The sequence below is a fragment of the Lactuca saligna genome, chromosome 8 (assembly GCF_052625555.1).
Source record: "Lactuca saligna cultivar CGN05327 chromosome 8, ASM5262555v1, whole genome shotgun sequence".
Taxonomy (NCBI): Eukaryota; Viridiplantae; Streptophyta; class Magnoliopsida; order Asterales; family Asteraceae; genus Lactuca; species Lactuca saligna.
The window spans coordinates 2934554-2960713 of NC_136424.1; the positions used below are offsets into that span (position 1 = coordinate 2934554).

At 36.0% G+C, this 26160-nt stretch overlaps 3 protein-coding genes across 6 annotated transcripts; 1 reads left to right on the top strand and 2 right to left on the bottom strand.

Moving 5' to 3' along the window:
- Window positions 1-246: 246 nt before the first annotated feature.
- On the top strand, window positions 247-4310 carry LOC145012247 (sterol 3-beta-glucosyltransferase UGT80A2-like). 3 transcript variants are annotated; one of them, XM_078971044.1, is made up of 13 exons: window positions 247-534; window positions 1286-1458; window positions 1560-1929; window positions 2020-2190; window positions 2263-2326; window positions 2461-2518; window positions 2618-2795; window positions 2899-3002; window positions 3146-3248; window positions 3350-3426; window positions 3490-3537; window positions 3629-3778; window positions 3850-4310. In XM_078971044.1, the coding sequence occupies exons 1-13, from the start codon at window positions 387-389 to the stop codon at window positions 4018-4020; spliced, it is 1815 nt and encodes a 604-aa protein (XP_078827170.1). In that variant the 5' UTR covers window positions 247-386; the 3' UTR covers window positions 4021-4310. The 3 variants fall into 3 exon arrangements, with proteins under 3 accessions (XP_078827170.1, XP_078827169.1, XP_078827171.1); XM_078971043.1 differs by having other exon boundaries at window positions 249-534; window positions 2872-3002; XM_078971045.1 differs by having other exon boundaries at window positions 383-534; window positions 1264-1458; window positions 2872-3002.
- Window positions 4311-7017: 2707 nt separating this feature from the next.
- Window positions 7018-9371, bottom strand: LOC145011546 (putative UDP-arabinopyranose mutase 5). Of its 2 annotated transcripts, none has more exons than XM_078970285.1 (3): window positions 9198-9371; window positions 8417-8527; window positions 7018-8245 (listed from the first exon to the last, which is right to left on the bottom strand). In XM_078970285.1, the coding sequence occupies exon 3, from the start codon at window positions 8230-8232 to the stop codon at window positions 7189-7191; it is 1044 nt and encodes a 347-aa protein (XP_078826411.1). In that variant the 5' UTR covers window positions 8233-8245; window positions 8417-8527; window positions 9198-9371; the 3' UTR covers window positions 7018-7188. The 2 variants fall into 2 exon arrangements, with proteins under 2 accessions (XP_078826411.1, XP_078826410.1); XM_078970284.1 differs by having other exon boundaries at window positions 7018-8338.
- A 5836-nt stretch (window positions 9372-15207) lies between these two features.
- Window positions 15208-15807, bottom strand: LOC145008676 (zinc finger BED domain-containing protein RICESLEEPER 4-like). The gene has a single exon (XM_078967278.1). It carries the CDS (start codon window positions 15805-15807, stop codon window positions 15208-15210), a length of 600 nt encoding a protein of 199 aa, XP_078823404.1.
- Between the last annotated feature and the right edge of the window lie 10353 nt (window positions 15808-26160).

Here is a 26160-nt window from a genome sequence, read left to right on the forward strand (position 1 = left end):
GGCCATAGGGGGCCTAAATCGGGTAGGGTCGGGTTTGAGGGCTGCATAACCTGCGAGATTCCATCCCTATAGATATGTGGGCCGGTCTATTTAAGGTTAGTGGGCTTATTTAGAATAAAAAAATAAAAAAATGTTTTGATTCTAGATAGCCGTAGCCCGTACGTGACCACCAACTCATTCAAATTTCCTACCCAATTCCCTCGTTGGCATTGCTTTACCAACAGTCCAACACCTGTCTTTGAATGTGATGTAAGCAAGCAGGCAGTCACAACCGAACATATTCCTTCCTTCCTTCCTAACCAAAACCCTCTTTTTCCAATTTTCAGCTTTCAACAAAAGCACTTCCAATCCTTTTTTTTTCTTCTTAAAGTACTACAGCAATCGCCATGAATTCTTACCCTGATGTGGGCGAAGGTGGTCATCATAATCAAAGCTCATCTCCTAGTGTCACGTCTGAAAGCCCACCGGAACTCGATTCTGATGTTGAGATAACTGCCGCAGACGAACCGCCTCAACATGTCGGTCTATCTTCAGGTTTCCCCTTTTTTCGTTTTCATATATCTGGATGGCATGCAACTTTAAGCCGATGAATTTATACACCAAATGTGATTATAATTGTTGGAGGAGTTGCTAATTTTGAGTTTTAAAGAGCGCCCTGATTGTGAAACGAGTGAGTGTTTGTATGAATCTGTAAAATATTTATTCCAAGGACTAGAATACTAGAAGAGTTAGGTGAGTAGTTGTTTTTCCATTAAAGGTTGCTGAATAGTTGAAAATTTTAGCATCTCTCTCCCTAAAAAAAAAATAAGAGTCTTTTTCTTCAAACTTAATTGCTTTGACTAATGCGTATTGGGGCTATTTCGGAATAAGCCAGAAAATAACTTGTGTGAGGACGATGCCATTTTGTTCGTTAATTGATGTTTGGCCTGAGGACATACGATCTTCTGGTTAATCCTCTCCCAATGATATGATGGATTGAACTGAAGAAATATATAAAGAATTTTACTTCAAGACTCTTAATTCCTCAAGAGAGTTGCCCATCAAGACTCTAATTCCTCAAAAGAGTTTCTTACAGTAACTGCAGGCGATATCCATAATATTACTACACCTTCTATTAAATAAATAAATCATAGTAAACTAACAACAAAGTGGATAAACAATCGATTCTTAGATTAAGTGAAGGGTGCCAGTATGTATGTCTTGAATAGTTTCTCCATTTTCCACAATGAAATTTATTCTATTTGTTAACCAATCAATTGACAGCTTCCAAATGTTGTCTACTCAGCGTCTATTAACCGAAATCTTCCGGGTGGAAGTTCTACTCCAGACACATCATCAGTGACAACCAGTAGTCAACAACAACAACAACAACAACAACATGGGAGAATTAAACAAAACAAAATCCATGGCCTACTTGGTGCCAAGTTTTTTGACAGTAAAATACCTACAAAAAAGAAGGTTTTGGCTTCTTCCCTTCTTCAGTTACCACATCTTATTTTCAAATAAATACTTAATAAGAATGATTAAAAACAACATAAATGTAATGTAATTTTCTGCAGCTCAAGTGGCTGAATCGGTTAGCTAGTGTTCGAGCTGATGGCACAGTGCAATTTGAAATTCCAGATGAAATCAGGCAACAAAGCTTGGATTTTGGTACCAAAGTTGAAGCTGCTACTAATGAAGATGAGGATGAAGATAAAGATGGAGATTTTGATGCAACAGCTATTCCAGATTTCCCTCCATTGCAGATTGTTATGCTTATTGTTGGAACAAGGGGAGATGTACAACCATTTGTTGCCATTGGAAAACGTTTACAGGAATATGGTCATAGAGTCAGACTAGCAACTCACTCCAATTTCAAGGAATTTGTCAAGGCTTCTGGCCTTGAATTTTTCCCTCTAGGTGGTGATCCCAAAGTCCTTGCTGGATGTAAGTAAAGAAAGTAGCCATATATATATTATATATATATAATTTTATCTTATAATTTTTTTTAGTGATGGGGTTGAATTTGTTGTGTAGACATGGTGAAGAACAAAGGATTTTTGCCATCAGAGCCTTCGGAAATACCAATTCAAAGAAGTCAAATAAAGGAGATTGTATTTTCTTTACTTCCTGCATGTACTAGTCCTGATCTGGACACAAATGTTCCATTCAATGTTGATGCTATAATTGCTAACCCTCCTGCATACGGTAGGACCCACATCACATACCACTAAAATTGTGAATCAACTAAGGAAATGTGACATGAAATTGCTTTTTCAGGTCATACTCATGTTGCAGAAGCACTTAGCGTTCCACTCCACATCTTTTTCACTATGCCATGGACGTACGTGATACTCATATGTCTCTTCTTCTATTGCTTCTTTTAGTTTTCTGAGTGTGCCAGTTAGGAGAGATAGGGTCAGCTCCATCCTTTTACTGATATTCTTCTTTTTATATTTTTAATTTAATTTTCTTCAGGCCTACAAGTGAATTTTCACACCCTCTTTCACGTGTTCGGCAACCTGTGGCAAATAGAGTAAGCAACTTTGATTATTGTAGTCATGGGATTGGGATGGAACATTATTATTATTATTGTTGTTAATAAAACACTCCCTCAAGTTCTTGTTTGTTGCAGCTGTCATATCAGATTGTTGATGCATTAATTTGGATGGGGATGCGAGATATAATTAATGAGTTCAGGAAGAAAAAGCTGAAGCTAAGACCTATTACATACTTAAGTGGTTCATATAGTTCTCCACATGATTTGCCTTACGGATATATTTGGAGTCCACATCTTGTTCCCAAACCAAAAGGTATGTCTCTCTATACATATATTGAGGATGGTTATGGTATAGTAATGATTTGTGTTGTTGATTTGATTAATTTCAGATTGGGGTGCACATATTGATGTTGTAGGTTTCTGTTTCTTAGACCTTGCATCAACTTATGTACCTCCAGATCCGCTACTGGAATGGCTTCAAAATGGTAAAAAGCCCATCTACATTGGATTTGGTAGCCTTGTGAGTTTTTTTTCCTCTCAAACGTTACTTAAATAGATAATACAACCACTTAAAAGCAACAACTCCAGTACTCCTCCACTAAAAGCAGCAACAATACAATATAGTTTAACTGTTTGTAATTGATTTGATGACACATGACACAGCCTGTTCAAGACCCTGATGGAATGACAAAGATAATTGTGGAAGCCCTACAAATTACACAGCAACGAGGTATCATCAACAAAGGCTGGGGTGGTTTAGGAAACTGTAAGTAAGATCTTTATCTTCCTCTACTTTTCTACCTCATTAATTATATATATATATATATAAAATACAGTTTGTTTGTTGATATTTACATATATGTGCAGTGGCCAAGTCGAAAGATTTTGTATACTTGCTGGATAATGTTCCACACGATTGGCTATTCCTACAATGTGCTGCTGTGGTACGTAATTTTTTTTTATACATTTTCATTTTTGTAAAAATAAAAATTATTTATTTTTTGCAGGTTCATCATGGTGGTGCTGGAACAACTGCTGCTGGTCTTAAAGCTGCGGTGAGCTTGCTTTTATATTATCATATAAAAAAAAAAAATCCAAGTATTGTTTTATTTAATTTTATAATAATGTATATGTAAATTACAACAGTGTCCAACAACTGTGGTTCCTTTCTTTGGAGACCAACCATTTTGGGGAAAGCAGGTTCATGCAAGGGGAGTAGGCCCCCCTCCAATTCCTGTGGAGGACTTCTCACTCAAGAAATTGGTTTCTGCAATACAGTTCATGTTAAAGCCAGCCGTAAGTAAAACAGACAATTATACTTTTTTACTTTTCTCATAATTTATGTATTTACTTATTTACACTTACAGGTGAAAGTAGCTGCTACTGAACTGGCAAAGGCCATGGCGGATGAAGATGGGGTTAAAGGTGCAGTGGATGCTTTTCATAAGCATTTTGGTCGCAGAAAAGCTCAGTCTCCACCTGCAAAACATCCAGCACACTTCTCACTCTCAGTCAGACATTGTCTGGGCTGTACTTGACTTCATATTCAGGTCTCCTGACTTTTGTCAATACCTGTAAATTTTTTATTTTCAGCTTTTCTGACACAATTGATATGAGTTGAGAGACCTGTTTGATTCGTATTTCTCTTGTTTTTTCTTCTTTTTGGGTGGATTGTGTTATGTATAGGAAGGTTCTTATAAAGTTTATGTTGAAAGAAATCTAAATATTGGAATTACGCTAAAATTCATTCATTGTAATAGTAATGCTTCATGAACAATGTGATGTGTTCATGATTCATTTAAAATAAATGATTTCTGATTATGATAGAGTTGATGGTGATGTGAAAAAAAAGAATCATATTATACATGTCATCCGATACAAATGTTTTTCCAAATGTAAAGGGTAGGAACCAGTCAGTCATCCCACATGCATTCGATTTCTTTCAATATAAATCATTTAAACGCATTATAACATTATTAGTTACTAGTATTACTTAATTAATACTCCAGCAGTAGTATAAAACTGTGTATACACTAATTAATATTCCTTCGTTATATCCACTATCAAATACAGACAAATCTTTCATAATCTTGTCTAATTACAAGACAATTACCCCTTGTTCTCGAGTTTCATTTAGCCTAGTTCCCGAGTTGTAGCAGAGAAGAAAAAAGAAAGTAAAGAGAGAAAGGAAAAGAAAAGAAATTTGTATTTTGTGTTTCCGAGTTAGAGAGAAATGGAAGAAAAATGAAAGTTAGGAAGGAAAATGATCATTCCGCATTCTTCATTTAATGAAACTTGGGAACACAATTTTTATTTTATTTTATTTTATTTTCTTCTCATTTCCTTTTTTTCCTCTCTCGTTAAGGGGGTGTTTGGCTTAGTTTTTCGCAACCAAAAATCCTTTTTGAAAAGAAAAAAAAGCAAAAAATGTTTGAGAAAATTGGTTTTAAAAGTTACTTTTGGAGTTTTGATACACGGAAAAGGAATTTTTTGGAAAAGTCAGGAAAACCTGACTTTTTATAACTTTTCCAAAAAATACTTTTAGGTTATGAAAAACTAAGCCAAACACCCCCTAAGTTGAACCTGGGAACGAGGTGAAGGAAAGAAAAGAAAAGAAGAGAAATATGGAAAGAAAAGAAAGGAACAGAAGGTAAAATGTATTTTTTCTATTCCCGAGTTCTAGACAAAAAAAAATTTGTTCTTTGTGTTCTTGAGTTGGAAGGAAAAAAATGAAAACTAAAAGTGGACAATTATACCATTGTTAGAGAAGCAATGATTTTTTTTTCCTGTGATGTTGTGCGTGAATATAGGGGGTAGTTTGGTAATCATAGAGATTTCTTTTATCAATGATTCTCTTTTCTCCAAATCTCTACGATTTGGGAGGAAGTTTATGAGAGAAAAAAAGTTGTGATTTCTTTTCATTTCTTTTCAAATCACTCCAAAAAATAAACTCAGGAACACTCTTGATTCCTTTCTCTCGAATTCATTTCTTTTCTCTCCGCTTCCCTTGTTAATATATAATAAAGGAATATGACCTCGTTGGGTAATATATTAAATACTATATATTATTCATATTAAGAAATAAGAATATTGGGTGTATTTTTATTGAAAGGCCACATGTGGATGATTGATCTTTTTTATTTTCGTTTATATTTAAGTCACTACTTCCACTACTTCATACTTATGTTATATACATTCCTTTCAAAAATCTTACACGAAAATTATTTGTTTTGTATGATAATAGATAAATATAATATATTTGATAATTTGATGACTTTTTCTTTCTTTATAACAATGAGGATAATGACGTTACAAGGGAATGTATTTTTTATTTTGTACACATTTAATCATTGAATTTTTTTGTTTGTTTCTGACAATTTAACTTTTTTGTCCACATTCAGTTCTTATAACTAGCGTTAAGCCGGAAAAATGAGTTAATATGGTAATATAATTTTCAATTTGTATATATTTAGTTCTTATGATCGGTTTCATGTTTTTGCTCATGACATTCTCCGTGTGATAATCATTAATAAGACGTTCTCATTAGTGGCTCGTCCTCACATATATCATTAACCTAATTCATGAATTAATCAAATAATGTTGGTTTCTTAGTTTTCTCCAAAGAGAAGATGTATTCGGTTTCGGTTTCATTTATCTTAATGAACAAAACCTGAAGAAACTCATCATAAGGACTAAATGTAAACAAAAAGTAAAAGATTAAACTTATGCAAACTGAAAATTATATTACACTCTAAAACTCGAGAACTTATGCAAAATTAAAGTAACTGGTTATAAAGACTGAATATGAATAAAAAAAAAATTAAATAATCATATATGGACAAAAACGATTAAATAACTAAATACTAATACAAAATAAAAAATGAAACATATTCCTATTTTATATTTTTACCCATTTAATGATTGTTACGTGTAAAATACTAATTTGATACATATTATCCTTTCATTTTGACATTTGTGATAATCTTGTATGTAGAATGAAAGTAAGAACATTTAATAGGAAGATATTTATCATCTTATAAAAAAATAAACCTATTAAGTTATTAGCCATTAAAAGTACCTATATATTTGGAGACGTATGAAAACAAAACTGGTGGTGTCGATAATAATTCTACAAAATGGAATTAAAACGACTCTAAAACGCTTCAAAATCGATTTTTTATAAAAACTTAATGATTTTAATAGAATTTGTTATTTTGTTAAACACCTCAAAATAAAAATTAATATATTTTCTTAAATAACAAGGATTAACCTCAAATTTTATAATGTTTAGACTAACATCGCTCTTGAAGTCTAAACATTTTCGAGTGTACATGTAAATTAACCCAAAACAAACCATCCTTAATCATCGACATGTTAAATGATTATAAATGAGAATGTGGCCTTCACATATTTTCAGAAATAAAAAAACACCACCACATCTTTACAACTCCAAAAAATAAAATATTATATTGTCTATAAATAACAAAAAAAATATTAAATCAAACCTTTGATCAACGTTATAGATCCTAAACCCATGTCCAAGTCAAAGATCACGTGTTAACTATTAGTTGATTAAAAAAAATTAACTAAACGCCAAATACACTTTTTAATTCTCCAGAATTAAACGTCTATTAAGTGCTTATTAGAACAAAATGAACCCTAACATAACCAAGAGTCAGAAAAAAAAAAAAAAAATGAAAAAACAGTTAAGCCTGGGACTTGACAGCATTCCAGAGCTTTACCCATTCTACCATCGTCTCAGCAGCACCGGAAAACACCGCATTTGATGATCCCAGCCGCTCCTTCACCGCCGCAGCCACCTCCATCACACAATCCTCCGCCGTCACTGCCTCCGGAGACAGCTTCAATGTCTCAAAAAACGGAACCACCTCCTCCATCAGCTTCACACCTTCCCACTCTTTCCTCAAACTCTCCACCGCACTCCCCTTTTCGTTCCTCCAAACATACGGAATCCCACTTTTCACACCCAACTGCAAATGATCACACACCACTTTCACCACAAGACCACACCATATATCCTCCATCGTCTCCCACCGGACCTTCCCTTCCTTCACCAGCTTCAACGCCGGCATCACGACGGCGCCCACCAGCTCCCGGTCAAACGCGATGTTGATTCCACTCATCGGCATCATTGCCTTTGAGGGAACCGTCAAAACAGCATCGACATACCTCGTGTTCTTCAGATCTGGTTTCAGAGCTTGTGTCGGTGCATCATAGTCTGCTACATTAAGCCAAAGCCCACATGAAATCGCACAAGGTACGCCGCTACGTAGACTAAACGGGTATCCACGAACAAAATCGGATCCCTTCTGATACGGATCGTAGAGAGTATTGAAGAAGAAAGGTGTCGCCGGAGTTTTAAGGTTGTTGATGTGTCCGGCGACTATGTCTACCAGATCACCGTTGTTTGTTTTAGCTGGCGTGCAGTCATCGTCGATCGAAATAATATACTTTTTATCGGAAACGAGATAGCCGAAATAGCGACAGGAGTAGCCGGAAAACAGAGCGATTTTAGAAGGACCGACGACTTTGACTATATCGGCCTCTGTGTAGACACGAACATCAAAACCTTCGGCTAGTTTTAGCTCTTTAAGATCTGGATCCTTCACGATTATTAAGTGGAATCGAGAGAATATAGGTCGCCATTCCTCCATGAACGACGTCAGATCAGATCGGAAAGCACCGATCACGATATCCACCTCCTTGTCGCTAACACTTGTTAGAGACATACTGTGATAAACCCTAGGAAAAAATGGAATGAAAGCGTTCAGAGATTTAACAGTTGAGGAATGAAGATCAAACAGTGGCCGATCTTATAAAAGTTTTCCGAGCATCCTGGCATTAAAAATTTAAACATTCAGAAAGAACATCTCTCATGAAGATTTCAATTGGATCAAATCGAGCAGAGCTTACTAATGGGAAGGATATTATTATGTGCTTGAATATAGAAAGGATTTCCTCCTTCCCAGTTGCCACAACAAGTTTCAGAATCTTCCTGGTTACTCTCCAAGCGTTCGAGTTTATCTGAGAAATAAGAAATTTAAAGTTTGGATTGATATGAATCAGTGACAGTTCAATCAACACCTAATATTTCAAGACTAAACACCAACTTAGCACTCATGTATCTTAAACAATCGTATGAATGTTTAAAACCGGCCTGATATAAATCATAATGTGGATTAGTTCTTGGTGATCCAAACCCTTATGAAGGTAAGATCTGTGATCCAAGAAAAAGGTTCACCTGATCAAATTACCTATTTGTCTGTATCTAGTTTCTCCATAAGGAGTCCATCGTATTGACATTTATAGACACAATTACTTAAATATCAATGGAAGTTCCGATCCAAAATCCGAGTTCGTATATTAGATCGTTCATCGCATCATTTTCCTAATATAGACAGCATAATCACTAACTACTATAATTTAACGAAGCAGGATCATAGATAGGTTTCTTCCTCTTTTCCCCAATTCCTTACACCACAAAAAACCGACATTAAAACACACAATCAGAACAACAAATACCACAGATAGATCACAACGACCTAGATATAGGACAGATTGGGGTAAAGATCAGTATCAAAACGAACAGATATTCGAATAATGTTCTATCCAACAGACAACACAAATTTACAAAAATATGAAATCAGATTGACGGAAATAGTGTAACAAAAATGGAGCTGGAGAGAGTACGTACCAGGAAAAGATCGATGCGAATGCGTTGCGAGAGAAATGATAGATCAGAGATGTTATGGAAATTGGAAAGCGTTTGCGTCAATTGATGGGAATGAAGAAGCGCGTCGATTGCTTATTCATTCTCCTCTAATTTCTCTCTCGCGATCCAATGTTTTTTTTTTCTTTGTTTTTTTTATTAGTTCTCAAATGGATGTTTTAAGTTAGTTTGCACCATCAAGTCTCATTGAACCGAAAATTAAGAAAGTGAGCGGTTTAGTTAGAATCAATTTTATGTTTATTTATGGTCTGAATTTATTAAATTAAATAAAAACACATTTTTAACATTGAATTAAGGATAACCGATAGTTTCTCTCTCTATGAAGCCCGACGGTCACAAGGAGAGCAACGAGGGATGGATGAAAGTCCACCGAAGGAAATCCGATCTAAACGCCAACAAGGCGTTATCCTCCTACTATGTCTCGAACATCCCTATGGGCACAAGAAGATTCACTATTAGAGACGTCTTCAAAACTTATGGAAGAATAGAAGACATATACATTGTTGGATTAAGTGCCTAAGCCCATAACTATAATTGGTATGTACTTGATCCGATAGTAGCATGGTTATTTTGGGTTGCCTTCACCATAACAATTTGATAGGATGGATATTTGAGAAAGAGGTTAATTGTGATTTATTAATATATAATAATAATAATATAATAATTGAGAAATCATATTATTTAATTAGTATTGACCAAGAATTGATTTGGAATTAATTTAGTGATAAAAAAAAGACCGATTAAATTAACAGTGACTGATTAGGTAAATCAGTAATACTTATAGTTTGGACTAATGATCCATATTGATTAGGGTTGGACGAAATCTATGTGAGAGTCCTTGAAGATTTCGTCCAAGGGCCTATCATAGGGGTTATTGGATTGCTTAAGGCCTAAGCAAGGATCCTACACTATAAATAGATCCCCTAGCACACCCAAATTTGACCCATATGCTTCTAAGAGAAACTCTAGCCGATTTTGAGTGCTTCCTAACCTCTCTCACATAATTTTCCACTGCTTTTGGTGTTTGTGACTTATTAGGCGTATTATATTTGAGGCACTAAGCTCTTGAAGGTCAAGGATTGCAAGCTACAACAAAGAGGTATTCATTTGACTTGTTTTATGTTTTAAATCTCATTAATTGTATGTTAGTTAGGGTTTATGCTTTGGATAATTCAATATTGCATGTATAGCTTGAGAAAACCTACATCCAAAGCATTAGGGTTGCATGTGCACCATAGGATTATTGTAGTGCTCAAAACCCATCGATGATATCAAAGCTTAGGGTGTTTTCTTTTATATTTATGCATTGATTAACTGTTCAAAGCTGAAGCAAATCGAAATATGCAACCTGCCTGATGAACTCGACGAGTACATTGCCTGGCTCGACGATTCGACTCGTCTGTTGCCAGATTTTTCGGGATTTTGACCAGAATTGGATTAGGATTATTACAAAAAACTGTTTTGACCAATAAAGTTCGATTTTATGATATGGTAATGATTATTCCATTCAATTAAAAGATAATTGTTAAATTTTAAGATAATTACTAGATTATATGATAAACTAATTGTTTGTATTATTCAATTTGAATTATCTTGCCATACAAATGAATTAGGTCAAAATTTGTGATTAAGATTAATTATATGATTATTTAATTGTTTTCAAATTTGATCTAAGAGATTTTGAGAAGTTTCAAAATTTACCCTCAAGTTTTGAAATATAAATCACCGATTAAAAAGTTTTGATTATGAAATATTTAAATTCTAAACCCTAGAGTTTAAAAGTTTAAAATTCAACCCTTATACTATTATAATATTAAATGATTAATACTTATATATATATATATATATATATATATATATATATATATATATATGTATATATGTGTGTGTGTGTGTATGTGTGTGTGTATAAGACAAGTCAGTCTTACCATTAGTAGAACTCATTCACGAAGCCAATCTATAAGGGGGGTATAAGGAATCTGCCTATAAAATAGCGGTTGAATGGGTGTCCACTCTCACCCACCGCTTCCTAGGAATGGCAATGGGGCGGGTTCGGGGCGGGGCGTGGATTCCCAAACCCGCCCCGATAAATTTCGGGTATCTTATCGGGGCGCCCCATTGGGTTTCGGGTTTCCCCGTCGGGTTTTCTGGTATCTTATCGGGTTTACAACAATTGATAACGAAATCTTTATTCTCTTTTAGGGTACCCCAATGTCTTATAAAATATACATGTTCTAGCAACTCTTTTAAATTAAAAACATGATGCATCACTTTAATAAAATAAACTGGACGTTATATAAAAAATTATTTGATTTAAGTTTTGTTTAATACGTCAAAACACATAAAAATGATCATTAACACCAGATTGTTAATAACTAAAAAAATTGTCCACGATAAATATTTTATATTTGAAAGTGTACAATTAACAACAAAATTTTTTGAACATATATATATATATATATATATATATATATATATATATATATATATATATATATAATCAGGGCGGGGCGGGGCGAGGATAACCCACTCCCTGCCCCGAACCCGATAAAAAAACCCGATAACGATCCGTTACCCGACCCGAAATGATCGGGTTGCGGGTTTCCCCGTCGGGTTCGGGTTTTTTTGCCACCCCTACCGCTTCCTTGATTGGTAGAGGGTCGTTAACCGAACGGGTTGGATAGGACAACTAATTACTCATTAATAAGTATAATGACATTATAAAGTAACTAAATGTTCTCATAAATTCTCAATCTTAGTTACTTCAGGAAAAATGTGAAAATGATGTTATTTCATGAAATTGCACTTTGCACCTTGCCAAGTAGTTAGTGGAGCGTGTATGGCTAACCGACACACTAATTTGAGACTAACAAAGGTGGCAAAGGGTAGCTCGATGTTTATCATAGATCAATGGAGCGTGTGCGGCTAACCGGCACATTGATTAGGTGAGAAATGACATCGAGAGTACCGATCACATTTGCATGGTTATTCACACCTTGTTTGTAATCCTCGGTATCTCTGTCACAAACTTGAAGGGCATAACCGAGATTGAAACATGCCATTGAAAATTTCAATGAATCTCAAAGAACTAGGAATTTCATAAAATTTAAATTCTTTCAAAATTTTGTTTTTGGGTGGTGAAATTGGTAGATCATTATTTACCTCCCTTCAAATAATTTACAATTAGATTACGATATCCATTTTATGAATTGTGAATTATTGTGTTAGGGTCCTAGTTTTAATATTTCATTTGGGTGTCATATTAAGGATTTTTTTTATCTAATTAAACTTGTTCTTCTTTTTCAGATGTCTACCTCCAACGCTTCTGGCTCCAACTCTTCTGGCTCTTTCTCCCTCATGAACTTATGTGGGAGGTTAATCTTCGATGTAACCAACTTCAATGATTGGATTCGTAACATACGTATGACCCTTCAATACGAGGACAAAGAATATGTCCTTAACAAAGAGCTAAAGGAGATTAATGAAGAAACTGCTACTCCCGAGCAATTGGCTAAGTATAGGGCTCATGAGAAGGACACAAAAAATGTGTCGTATATCATGATTGCAACTATGACTCTTGAGCGTCCGAGGTCCTATGAGGACTTCTGGCCATTTGAGATGCATCGAGACTTGATGGAAAGGTACCATCAAATTGTTCGGTAGGAGTGTGTATGGAGCGGTTAATAGCAAAAACCGAACCATAACCAAATTATTCGATTAATACATTTTGTTAACCATTACTAGGTGGTTAAAATCGGTTATGGTTAATGGTTAAGTGGTTAATTCAAGTGTGATTATTGGTTAACCAAAAAGGTTATAAAAAGTAAATTTATTTCAAAGAAAAGTAAAATTCATTGCCTTAAAATATAAGCAAACAAAAATTACATTGCTTAGAAAATTGGTTGTTTTACTAATTTTCTCAAAACTATCAACTACTAAAAACAAGAAATGCATTTACTACTAAAATTAAGAAAAAAACATGAAATGTCAACTATAAATGCAAAGTCAATAGTCATTTAATCATTTACTACTAAAGTTTAGAACCATTTACTACTAAAGGTGATCCAAATGTCAAAGAGAAAAATATCATTGTACTAATTTCTAGTTATGCAAAAAAAAAAAAAAATTCTTCAATCTTGAATCTTCAATCCTCATCCATGAACGAATCATTACATGATTTTGTTCTCTTTGAAAAGTAATCTAAAATAAACATTATTTCACAACTTGTTAAAATTTATATGGAAAAAGATTACAAAATATAACTCATTAAACGAGGAAAATGTTAGTGGTTACCAATTTCTAGTTTCTCCAAATTCACCATTAGTTCTTGTAGTTGTAGTCCATGAATAGTTGTCTCTCACAAATCTGATGGTGTAGAACGTAGCCAATCTTGTGTGCATATCAACGCTTCGGCGATCTTTGGTGTAAGAGAACTTCTAAATTTGTCAATAACCCTACCACCGGTACTAGATGCCGACTCACTAACAACGGTTGAAATTGGCATTCGCACAACATCTTTTGCAATTTGAGAAAGTATAGGGTACTTGCCCGAATTGCGATTCCACCAACTTAGTACATCAAAATTATCTCCCTTTATTTTCTTTTCCGTTGTATCAGCTAAATATATATCCAATTCAGTATTATTAATACATTTTCCACGATTTTCCAAATATTTAGCATAACCATCATCCAAATCTAGATCTACAAAACTACTAAAGGATGCAATTGTAGCTGTTGAAGAACCAATTGTCTTTTTCTCATTTTATTTATCCGTCATTTTCTTGTATTGAATAAATAACTCCTTTAAAGTTTCTAGCACTTGCTAATTTACTTCATTGCTTTTTTCAGAATTGGTACCATAAATCAACCCCAAACAATAATCAAGAAAAAACATCTTGTTTCGACGATCTAAAACTAATGCAATATGCAACAATAAATTCATGTTATCCAAGTTGTCCCAATATTTATCATATTTCGCTTTCATCGACAACGTCATACCTCTCTTTTTTTCATCTTTGTTTAAACACATATTTGATATGGCCGCATGCATCGTGACTAGCTCCCCAACAAACAAATTTGATGTTACATATTTATTAACGAACACTTTTTTTGTAACACTGTAAAAAATTTGTAAGAAATCCATAAAATTCCTATTGAAAAACAAATTAATATAATCAGACTATTATTATATATACATATTAGCACACTTAAATGAAAACAATAAAATTCATACATAGCTTTTTCCCAGTCCTCGTCTTCGGGAGCTCCCAAAACTCGATCATTCTTCTTTGAGTTCTCTCTCTTTCTAGTACTAATCTTCTCACCATCATCATCGTCGCCTTCGTTATAGAAGTAAGAACTATAATTGATATCAATCTCTTGAAGCCTATAAACACCAAAGTAACAAACAATAACACATCGTAATAAGAATGTATAGTAAAACAATAATATAAAATACCTATTAAATGCCTTTGAATACTTCTCTGCTGTTTCCAACATTAAGAATGTGGAATTTCATCGAGTCTCTACATCAAGACATGGTTTGCTTTTGTAATCAATCTTTTCATACTCAATACACTCTTTAAAGTTGTCATACCTTGAAGGAGATGATCTCACATACTTAACCGCATTTCTAATCTTAGTAATTCTACTAAATTGCTCATCTAAGCCATCTCTCACCACAAGGTTGATGATATGGGCACAACATCTTAAGTGCAAATATTTGCAATCTAATATAGACCGAGATCCCTTTAACATAGATCTTAAATATTTAATTGCTCCATCGTTAGATGAAGCATTATCAACGGTTATTGTAAAAACTCGATCTATGCCCCATTCTTGTAAGCAACGATAAACATACTTTCCTATCGTCACACCCTTATGGTTGGGTATTTGACAAAACCCAATGAGCTGTAAGACACATGTAATTAAAATTTTGAACCGATGTCCATGTGTTGGTGGTAAGAGAAACAGTTTAATTTTTTAGAATTTTTTTAAGCTTCTTTTGCTCTTCTTCATGTATTGATAAACAGTCATTTGCAACGGTCCACCTAGATGGAATTTTGAACATGGGATTAATTTCCCAAACAAATTCCCTAAACCCCTCATCATCAACTATACTAAATGGCCTAATATCTTTAATACACATTCTTGCTAGGAATTTCCTAGCATTTTCTTGATTAAAGTGATGAGAAGCCAAAGTACCCCCGGATTGCCCCTTTGTTGTTGGCTTGAAGTTTAATGTAGCTTGTTTCTTCATTCCTTCTTTCTTGTAAAATGGAGACTGCCTACATACATTCTTCAAGTGATACGACATAGCACTCGTACCATTTTCCTTTGAACCACCAGCCATTATAAGTTGACAATAGTCACATTTAACTTTACCATTACGACCCTCAACTTTCTTAAAGTGATCCCAGACGAAGGATCTCTTTGACCGACCACTTTTATTTTTGGCGTGTTCATCTTCATTGTCCATATCATTTGCCGGTTCACTGCTTTCATTTATAACATCAATGACTGGATCAAATTCATCCCTTAAACTCGTATTTTGTTTTTTTGTGGCTTCTTCCATATAAAATTTTCTGAAAATATATTCATAATGAATTAGTGATAATATGACATCCACATAATGGGTGAATGAAATTAAATATTTTAGGCTTGCATTAAAAACTATTTATTTCCAATCCCACTCGTATTTTGTTTTTTTGATGCACTTTAAATATTTCCTGAAAGTATATCCACATTAGAATTTGTGGATATGAGTTTAGCATTCTAAGAGGTCACATAATAGTGGGATTTGAATTTAAACTCACTAAAGCAAACTTCAAAAACAAACATGGAACGAATGAAGACATAAAGTACAGTAAAACACACAAAAAAAATAGCAGAAGGATATAAAAAAATACCTGAATAGTGAATCTGAAGGGAATGAAAAAGAGACTTTTCTATTTTGTAATATGCAAGATTGCAAGTGGACTTCTGACAATGAAGATTGAAGAAGAAGAAGGGAGAAAACGAGAAGGGTAGAATGTCGCTGGTATTGCAATAATCAAAGGGTTTTATTTTATTTGGGGCTTTGGTATATTCAATATTTATGGACGATTAGACGCTGGATTTTGAGATTTGCTAGGGAATCTATTTATTATTATTATTATTATTATAATATATATATATATATATATATATATATATATATATATATATATATATATATATATATATATAGGCGGTTCAGTTAATATAGGGTTGATTACCATATAAAAACCAAAACCGAACCACTAGATATCGGTTATCAAAAATATAACCAAATCAAGCGGTTTTAAAAATGGTTCGGTTAATATGGTTCGGTTTTAACGGTTATTGTTCGGTTTTTCGGTTTTTATACTCACCCCGGCAGGAAAGGTACGAAATCATTGGTTCCATGAAAGTGGTTTAAACGACAAGTCTATTGTACCCACTCCTACCGTTGTTACCCAAGTCCTGTCCATTGTACATGGGAAGGAGAAGAATAGGAAATCCTCCTCTAAGAGCCACAAGGGAAAGTCCCATGACGGTCCTTCTTCGAATGGATCCAACGGTGATCCTGCTGCTCCCTCTTCCAACCCAAAGGATTTAGAGTTCTTCCATTGTCATGATAAAGGGCATTAGAAATGAAGTTTCCCGAAGTATCTGCAGGATATCAAGGATGGGAAGATAAAGCCCACATTCGCATGTATTTACACTATTCAATCTAATAACTCATCACATGCTAGTTCTTGGGTCCTTGACACATGATGTGGTTTTTATATTTGTTATGATTTGCAGGGTCTAAGAAGAAGTAGGGATGTGGATCATGGGAAGATAAATTTGATCATGAGGAATAGGAAAGTGTCGCCTATCACCAAGATTGAAGTTTATTCTTTAGTGCTTAGTAGTGGGTTAGGATTAGAGTTGAATAATTGTTGCTACTTGTCAGAGATGACGATGAATATTATTTCCTTTCATGGTTTGTACATACAAGGTTTTAGATTTTCGTTTAATGAAGAAATTAGTTCTATAAATGCTTTCTTTAATGATACTTTTTATTTTGAATCATTGCCTTGTAATTGAGTACATGAAAATGTGATGGTTGTAGATAACTTAGGAAATAATGTGTTTCATATCGATTCGTCCAATGGTTTGGACAAAGCATGTTTGTGGCATTGTCGTCTTGGACATGTCAATAAGAAACGCATAGACCAACTCCAAAAGGATGGAGTGTTGGAGTCATTTGACCGTAGATCGGATGACACGTGTGAGTCTTGTTTGCTTGGAAAGATGACTAAGTTACCTTTCAATGGAACTTTTGAAAGGGGTGATGGATTATTGGATCTCATACACACCGATGTACGTGGGCCCTTTAGATCAACCACAAGGGATGCAACCCGCTTCTTTGTGACTTTTACCGATGATTATAGAAAATATGGTTATATCTACTTAATCAAGCATAAGTCAGAAACTTTTGAAAAATTCAAAGAGTTTAAGCAAGAAGTGGATACTCAATTGGGCAGGAAGATAAAGATGCTCTGATCCAATCAAGGTGGTGAGTATCTTAGTATCGAGTTCCACGGCTATCTTACGGAATGTGGAATTGTTTCACAATTGACGTCGCCTAGGACACTGATATGGGCATATTTAGTTATAAAATCCATGCATTATCTTAATACTTTATGTTGATTTTGTCTCATTTAATGAACAAAAGGTGCTTAATTAGATTAAATATTTCATTTTCAGCAACAAATACATGCTCTAAAGGAAAATGAAGCGGAACTAGCGATTGGACGCATGGATCTTGGATTTTGAAGAAAGAAGGATGTTGCTGGACAGCTTGACCCCTCGTCAGTGTTTTGGCCATATCTCATGAACCGTAACTCCGATTGATGAGATTCAAAATGTTCTGAAAACTAGACACAATTTCGGATGACTTTCGTGTTTTGAGAAAATGCTGATTCCAAACTTACTCGGCGAGTAGGTTCGATTACTCGCCGAGTTGGTCTGAAGTTTCGCGATTCTGGACGCGCTGACTTGCCGTACACGGGTTTTAAGTGACGTACTCGCCGAGTAGGTCACTGGACTCGCCGAGTAGCCCCTGTTTTGTGAAAATCTATATAAAGGGACTTTCAGATCGATACCCTAGGAGAGAGATGAACCCTTGGAGGCCAATTGTCGACTAAAGGTGTTGTTGGAGCGTGGGAAGCAAGGGAATCAACCCTACATTCAATTTTAAGGAGAATCAAGTCAAAATCAAGTTTACTCTTACCTAATCTCTTGTTTGAACTATGTTTTTACCAATTGATTTCGTTTTTGTGCTTGTTTCTGCTGTAATCATGAGCTAAAAACTCATAACTTCTGTTTAGGTAGATGAATTTGTGAACATGGATTGATTATTTGATTAGGATTAATTTTAATTGGTGATTATGTTTTATTAAGCTTGTTAAAGAACCTTATGTGTTAACAATAACTATTCTTCTGTTAATAAATTAGTAATTAAGTTGTATGAGCATCTCTTAGTTGCTAATTTCATATGATTTACGTGACCACATAGTTGTATGTCTAGGAATAACGAATGTGAAACTAGAATTAACTTGAAGATAGGTAAGTTAATGTGTGAGCTTGTGTGATACACCATCAACAAGAGGTTAATTGAATCACCAATTTGATTAGCTAATTACAAGTCTTTCTAAACCCGAATCAACAAACTAGGAAATTCATTAATTTAGACAACTGGCCATTGCTTGAATTAATATGTTTTCTAAGGATTAGCTATAACGAATGTGAATCTAATCACTTTAGTCGGTAACCAATGAAGAATTAATCCGATATATTTACCATAAAATCATCCATGGGAACAAATGAGTCGAACCTAAACAGAAGTCCTCTTTATTATTGAATTTAGTTGATTTTTATTTGCTTAGCTCTTAGTTTCTTCGTTTAAGTTTTAGTTAATTGTTTAAGTTTCTAGTCTTGTAAAACTAGAGAAAACCCCCTTTTTGTTATTTGTTTTATTTAGATAATATTAGCATTTATTTTAATTGTTTACCGTTCCCTGTGTTCGATACCCTACTTGCTTGAACTATATTACTAATCGATAGGTACACTGCCTTTCGTGTGTTTATTTTGTGTCTAAGTTAGTAGGATTAAAACTAGTTGGTTTTACACACATCAGACACCGCAGCTGAATGGTGTGGATGAGAGGCGCAATCAAACCTTCTTTGATATGGTTTGTACCATGATGAGTCGAGCTTCGTTACCTATCTCATTTTGGGGGTATGCCTTATAGACTGCTGCCCATATCCTTAATCTAGTCTCAACAAAGAAGTTTGCCAAAACACCTCACGGAATGTGGTCATGGAAGGTTCCCTCATTAGCACATATCAAGGTTTGGGGTTGTAAGGCATTCGTGAGAAGAGAGACTCATGAAGAGCTTGAACGTCGTAGTGAGTGGTGTATTTTCATTGGCTACCCACAAAAGTCTTTTGGATATTTGTTCTATAGACCGAGTGACAATGTTGTCTTCGTTGCGAGGAGAGGGGTTTCCCGAGAGAGAGAACTCATATGCCAAGAGGATAGTGGGAGGAAAGTTGACCTTGAAGAGCTTCAATAATCAAGTGATGAAGGAACCTCAAACACTACCACTCAACCCGAGGAGGAAATTCCTGTTGAACCGATTGACGAGTCCTTACCTCTTAGACGTTCTAGTAGAGTTAGTGTTCCACCTGTATTATATGGTTTCCATATAACTGCCGAGGGTGATACATTTATTAGTGACAGTACATTGATAAATATGGATGAACCTAACAATTACAAGGAATCCATGGTAGGCCTGGAGACTGCAAAGTGGAAAGAGGCACAACGAGATTCAGTCCATGTATGACAATTGTAACGACCCAATTTTTACAAATAAAATTTTTATTTTTGAATAATCAAACACATTTCCAACAACAAGAAATCCAGTTGTAATTGTTTTCAAAACATAAGTCAAATACAACTTTTATTCCAAATTTCAGAGTGTCTTGTGAAAATGCTTGAGAGAGAGTGCACGCCGCGTCATCACGCCTTGCCTTGCCCTTGGAATCTGAAGTACCCGAAACAAATCCACAACTTGTAAGCTAATTCTTAGTGAGTTCCCAGAGCATACTGTAACATCCCAAAATACGACCCAAATATTTTTGTTTAATGATTACTAAAAACATCATGTTAATATCATAAAATAAAACTCGTACATCAATATCTCAAAACGATAGCAAAGTATCACGACAAAACTGTATCAAGACTGTATCAATCACATCTATGAAAAGCTAAAACAACTCCCAGGTCAAACTAAAGTTGTGGTGTGTGCGATGCCATCAACCCGAACTCTTCCATTTACTTGCGGGAGTACCTGAAACCAAAACTGAATATGTAAGCACAAAGCTTAGTGAGCTCCCCCAAGCTACCACATACCATACAATAACATATAAACACATACTGCGCCTTGCCCACTGTATCAGACCGAAGTCCGGAAACTGCATCGGATCGAAGTTCGGAAACTAACCAGGGCCTTGGCCTCTGCATCAGACCGAAGTCCGGAAACTACATCGGACCGAAGTCTGGAACTGACTGGGACCTTGTCCCCTGCATCGGACCGAAGTCCGGAACTAACCGCATCGGACCAAAGTCCGGAAACTGTCTGAGCATAACATGACATGGCATAAACATATCAACTAGCATGAACACGTAAACTGCATACTGCATCGGGCCGTAGCCCGGAACACATAACACATAAATCCTATCTGAGCCACGAAGGCATCAAACATATTAAAAGCTTCATCGGACCAATGTCCGGAAACTACTACTAGCTAAATGGGTCGGCATTGTGGCCTTAGACCCGTTCCTACTGGAAGGAAACTCACCTCGCACACTGGATGCTAAACGAACTGCTCTAGAAACCGATTGTTGTTGCTTTGGTATCTCCCCAGCTACAATTTCCATAAATACACTAAATCAATTACTGATAACTGTATTGAGGGTAAAATGACTATTTTACCCCTGGTCAAAGTCAACCTCCTGGTCAAAGTCAACCTCCAGTTGACCGGACTCGCCGAGTCGGAGGAACTACTCGCCGAGTCTGAGGAACTACTCGTCGAGTCTAAGGAACTACTCAGCGAGTTCTATCGAGTAGATTCCATAAAACTATATTCGAATTCGCTCTATGACTCCTTACTTGCAGATCTGAAATCTTGGAACCATGTGAACACGTAAAGTTGCTAACTTTGCGTGTAACTACGAAGGAATGAAGCCATCCTACTCAAACACAACTTTACTCGGGAAAACTCATCCGACTCGCCGAGTTTCTCATACAACTCGTCGAGTTCTAAGGCAAAATTCATCGGACTCGCCGAGTTGTTCTTCCAACTCGTCGAGTCGACGTCTAACTTCATATAACTCGCCGAGTCGTCCTGTGGACTCGCCGAGTTCATTCAGCCCTTTTTCCATACAAGTCCGATCTGAGCCATGCAACTGCTACAAATCATGGTTCTAGACTTCTAGGGCATGTTTTTCACATAAAGTTGCTAACTTTACGTGTATGCATGGCTTTAAAGGCTTCATATGACCAAAATAAGCTCTTAATGAGGTTCTAGGCTCAATGGGGACTTTAATCACAACCACAACCAAAACTTTATACTTCTAGCATGCCATGAGTGTCCAGATCTTGAGGTCTAACCCGGCCAAAAGGCCTAATCACAAGGGATTTGGGGTTTTTGGGCTTAGAAACCACAAATTAGGGATAACATAGATCTATATGATCAATAAGAAAGGTATAGAATTTAATACCAGAAAAGATGACCAATAGAGTGTGTATTATGGATCTACTTCCTCTTCCTTGAGCTCTCCAACTTTCTCGTTCTCCTTCTTACTTCAAAGATGCCTTCACTAGCAATAAACACACACACACTCACTAAAAACGACTAGGGTTTGATAAGGAATGCTCTGAGGGTGATGGAGGCTGAGATGGGGGCTATAAGGTCGTTTAAATAGGTTGCAAACCCTAAGAATTAGGGTCTCCTCCTAATTGGCCTACTCGCCGAGTCTATGCGTGGACTTGCTGAGTAGATCACTTAAAGCCTGCAACCAACTCGACATCTACTCGGCGAGTTAGGGCTACAACTCGCCAAGTAGCTCTTCCTAAAAGAGCATTTTATCAAAAATAAATACGTACCAGTAACGGGGCGGTACACATACCACATACACAACACACAATATACATGTCATGTTGGCTACAAAAGCTACCTATATCACATAAGCGAGGCATACATAAACTTGTAAGGATGTCGTGGGCTCCCCCCAGGGTCTTCACCTTCGTGTCATGGGCTACCCCACATGATTTTTACCTAGGAATGCCATGGGCTACCCCACATGGTCTTATATCCCACTACCACAGGCTCCCCCGGGGTCTTCCATGCAATAACATACATAATCACATAACATATCATATATCACAAAAATATCTACACATAACACAAACATAAACCTGTAAGGATCTCATGGGCTCCCCCAAGGGTCTTATACCATTGTGAATTAGGCTACCCTACATGGTCTTAACCTGAGAATGCCATGGGCTACCCCACATGGTCTTATATCCAATTACCACGGGCTCCCCCGGGGTCTTCCATGCAATAACATACATAATAACCTAACATAAAATGGGCCGACCTTGGTGCTTTAGACCCATTAGTATGGTGAGAAGACTCACCTCGAATGCAGAAGCTTCCTGAAAGAAATCCTTAGTTGTTGCCTTGTCCATTTCCTGAGCTATTGATACCGATCAATATACCCAATTAGCAATATGGTCCCATACCATAATCCTTAATCCATACATGGGGATAAAACAACCATTCTACCCCTGGCCCAGTATGATCCAAAACTAAGGCCCAAACCCCAAACAAAAACCCAACAGTAGGTAGGCTTTCCAAGCCCACTAATGGCCCAATTTGCTAAATTGGGCCCAACCCCTATAATAGTCCTTTCCTAAAATGGTCCTGCCCTCTGGTGTTTTATGTCTGGCCCCTGTTTGTACATAGTGGTTGGAAAATATTATTTAAACACTTATAATAATATTAATAATAATAATAATAATAATAATAATAATAATAATAATAATAATGCTAAGACTAATAATTAGTCACGGTAAATATTAGACTAACATCTAGTGGTAATAATAGTAGGTTTCGTCGAAGGAAATTATATTGTTAAGAAGCAAAGCGTTGTCCGAGTTTGGAATCATCACTTTAACAAGTGAGTGCATAATTACTTTCATATTACACATAGATATGAAGTATTTAATATAAATTACATGTTGTGAGTGCATAGTTACTTTCATCTTACACATAGATATGAATTTTTTGATATAAATTACATGTTGTGAGTGCATAGTTACTTTCATCTTACACATAAATATGAATTATTTAATATAAATTACATGCTGTGAGTGCATAGTTACTTTCATCTTACACATAGATATGAAGTATTTTATATAAATTACGTGCCATGTGTGCATATTATCTGGATACTTCTTGTCTATGATGGATGAATGATTTTATACATGTTTTAAATCATTTAAACTGAATGATTTTATACATGTTTTAAATGATTTAAACTATATATTTATTTTATATCTACAAATATGTTGGGATAAAACATGGGTAGATGAAATAGTTGATGTGTGATGAAATAAAATGATGAGAGATAGGTGATGATAATTAGGTGAGGATAGATAGGTGATGATGAATCGGTGACATAGGATGAAAGATATTATAACCTTGTCCTACAATTTGGAGATGTAGTCATATAACAGAGTATAGATGGCGACCACAGACTATTATAGATAACCCCGTGGAAACACCAGCAGACTCATAACCTGTAGGTGATGAATTACGAGTTCAGGAGATGTTGTAACTACGTATTCATGCGATGATACTCTAACCCCTTACTATGAATTACGAGTTCAGGCGATGTTGAAACTACGTGTAACATCCCAAAAATACAGGCCAAAAATTTCATTTTTAATTACGTCATTTTAAAACCAACAGTGTAATAAAACATCTGTAATATTATGTCATGTCAAAACCAAAGTAGAAATAATCAAACATGTTATCATAAAACAATATCAGAGTGTAATCCCAAGGATCTCTTGTGCGGAAAATCATAGTGTGATGCGCTGCGATCAAGTCGGCTCTTTTACTTTAAACACGAAGTACTTGAAAAAAAAACTGAAAACCATAAGCACGAAGCTTAGTGAGTTCCCCCATCATACCACATACCATACAAGCATATAATGAACAACTAGGAGATACGGGCCTCGCCCACACTCCGCTAGCTGGGAGATACGGGCCTCGCCCTCACTCCACTATCTCTGAGATACGTGCCTTGCCCACACTCAGCTACTAAACCATAACATACAAGTATATACAATCATATACTAAACAGCTAGGAGATACGGGCCTCGCCCACACTCATGGAGGTACGGGCCTCGCCCACACTCCACTATCTCTGAGATACGGGCCTTGCCCACACTCAGCTACTATCACAAATATCATAACACAAACATACTATCATACATACCTGGGGTGTCCGAACTACCCTTCGGTCCTAACAACCAAACTTGGGGACTATTCCCCTCCTACTACCACTATCACATATAACATATCATGTGAGCATATAACATATCAGGTGGTAGCAAACCTAGATGATATCACAAAGACAATCATCTAACATACAACTCCTACTGGTGGGCCGACATTGTGGCCGTAGACCCACCGCTACTGGAAGGTAACTCACCTCACACTGCTGAAGTTTCTCGAATAAATCTCGGGCTGATGGCTGACCGATCATCAAGCTGTCAACATCAATTAAACCCAATTAATAATTGGATCCCAAATACATATCCTTAAGTCCTTGCTTGGGTAAAAGACTACTTTACCCCTAACTTAGCTTGATTCAAGCCCAAGGCCTAATAGTCTGATAGTCTGATGGTCAACTAAAACCCAACTATGGCCCAATTTTCTAAATTGGGCCAAGATCCCTTACATGGTCTTACTTTAAAGACCCAACCATTTATTTTGATCCAAACCCTTGGAAATCCTATAGGCCAATACCTAATAATTTTCAAGGCCCAAATATGGCCCTTCTATGGCCCAATTTTTCCAATTGGGCCCAAGCCTACCTAATGGGCCTTATCCTAAAGCCCAGTCCAATATTCTAGTCCGTGTACGTGTTCTTGGGTAAACCCACCTACTTATAATTCACCATCTCCCCATCATAATTCATGTTTAACTCCATGACCTAATATTACCCGGTCTACATCAATAATCATGTTCGTATAAGTGATTACAGCTAACCGTATTTAATTAAATATGGTCCATCTAATTTTCATATAATTATTCACGTGATAATTGATATATATAACCAGGCCAAATAAAGTTTTGCTAGCGCACTAAATTTCCGAGTCCAGTACTAGATAGCTTCATTATTTACCCAATTGGTTTACCAGCCCAATAAACAATTCATTAGCCCAAAATGAATCATACCTAAGTATCTAAACAGGGGGGTCAAGGGAGGCGGTACATGCGTCGCTTCCAGCTTTGATGCCAAACATCACCTTCTTCCTTGATTGTTTCCGCACTCCCACTCCAGCGATAGCCTCACCTCCGGTGAAGCTCTCATCTCCGGCCCACAATGGTCGTTTGTCAGAAGCGCTCAGCAGCCTCCGTCATCGTCTTTGGAGAGGAACAAGGCTATCTAATCCATTTCCTGGTTCTTGATTCTTTGAAGGCGCCAATAGCGATTTCATCAAGGGCATAGCGAAGGTCAAACACCCTGCTAGTCGCCATTGCCATTGATGGCTTTAAGCACTACCTTCTGTGATATA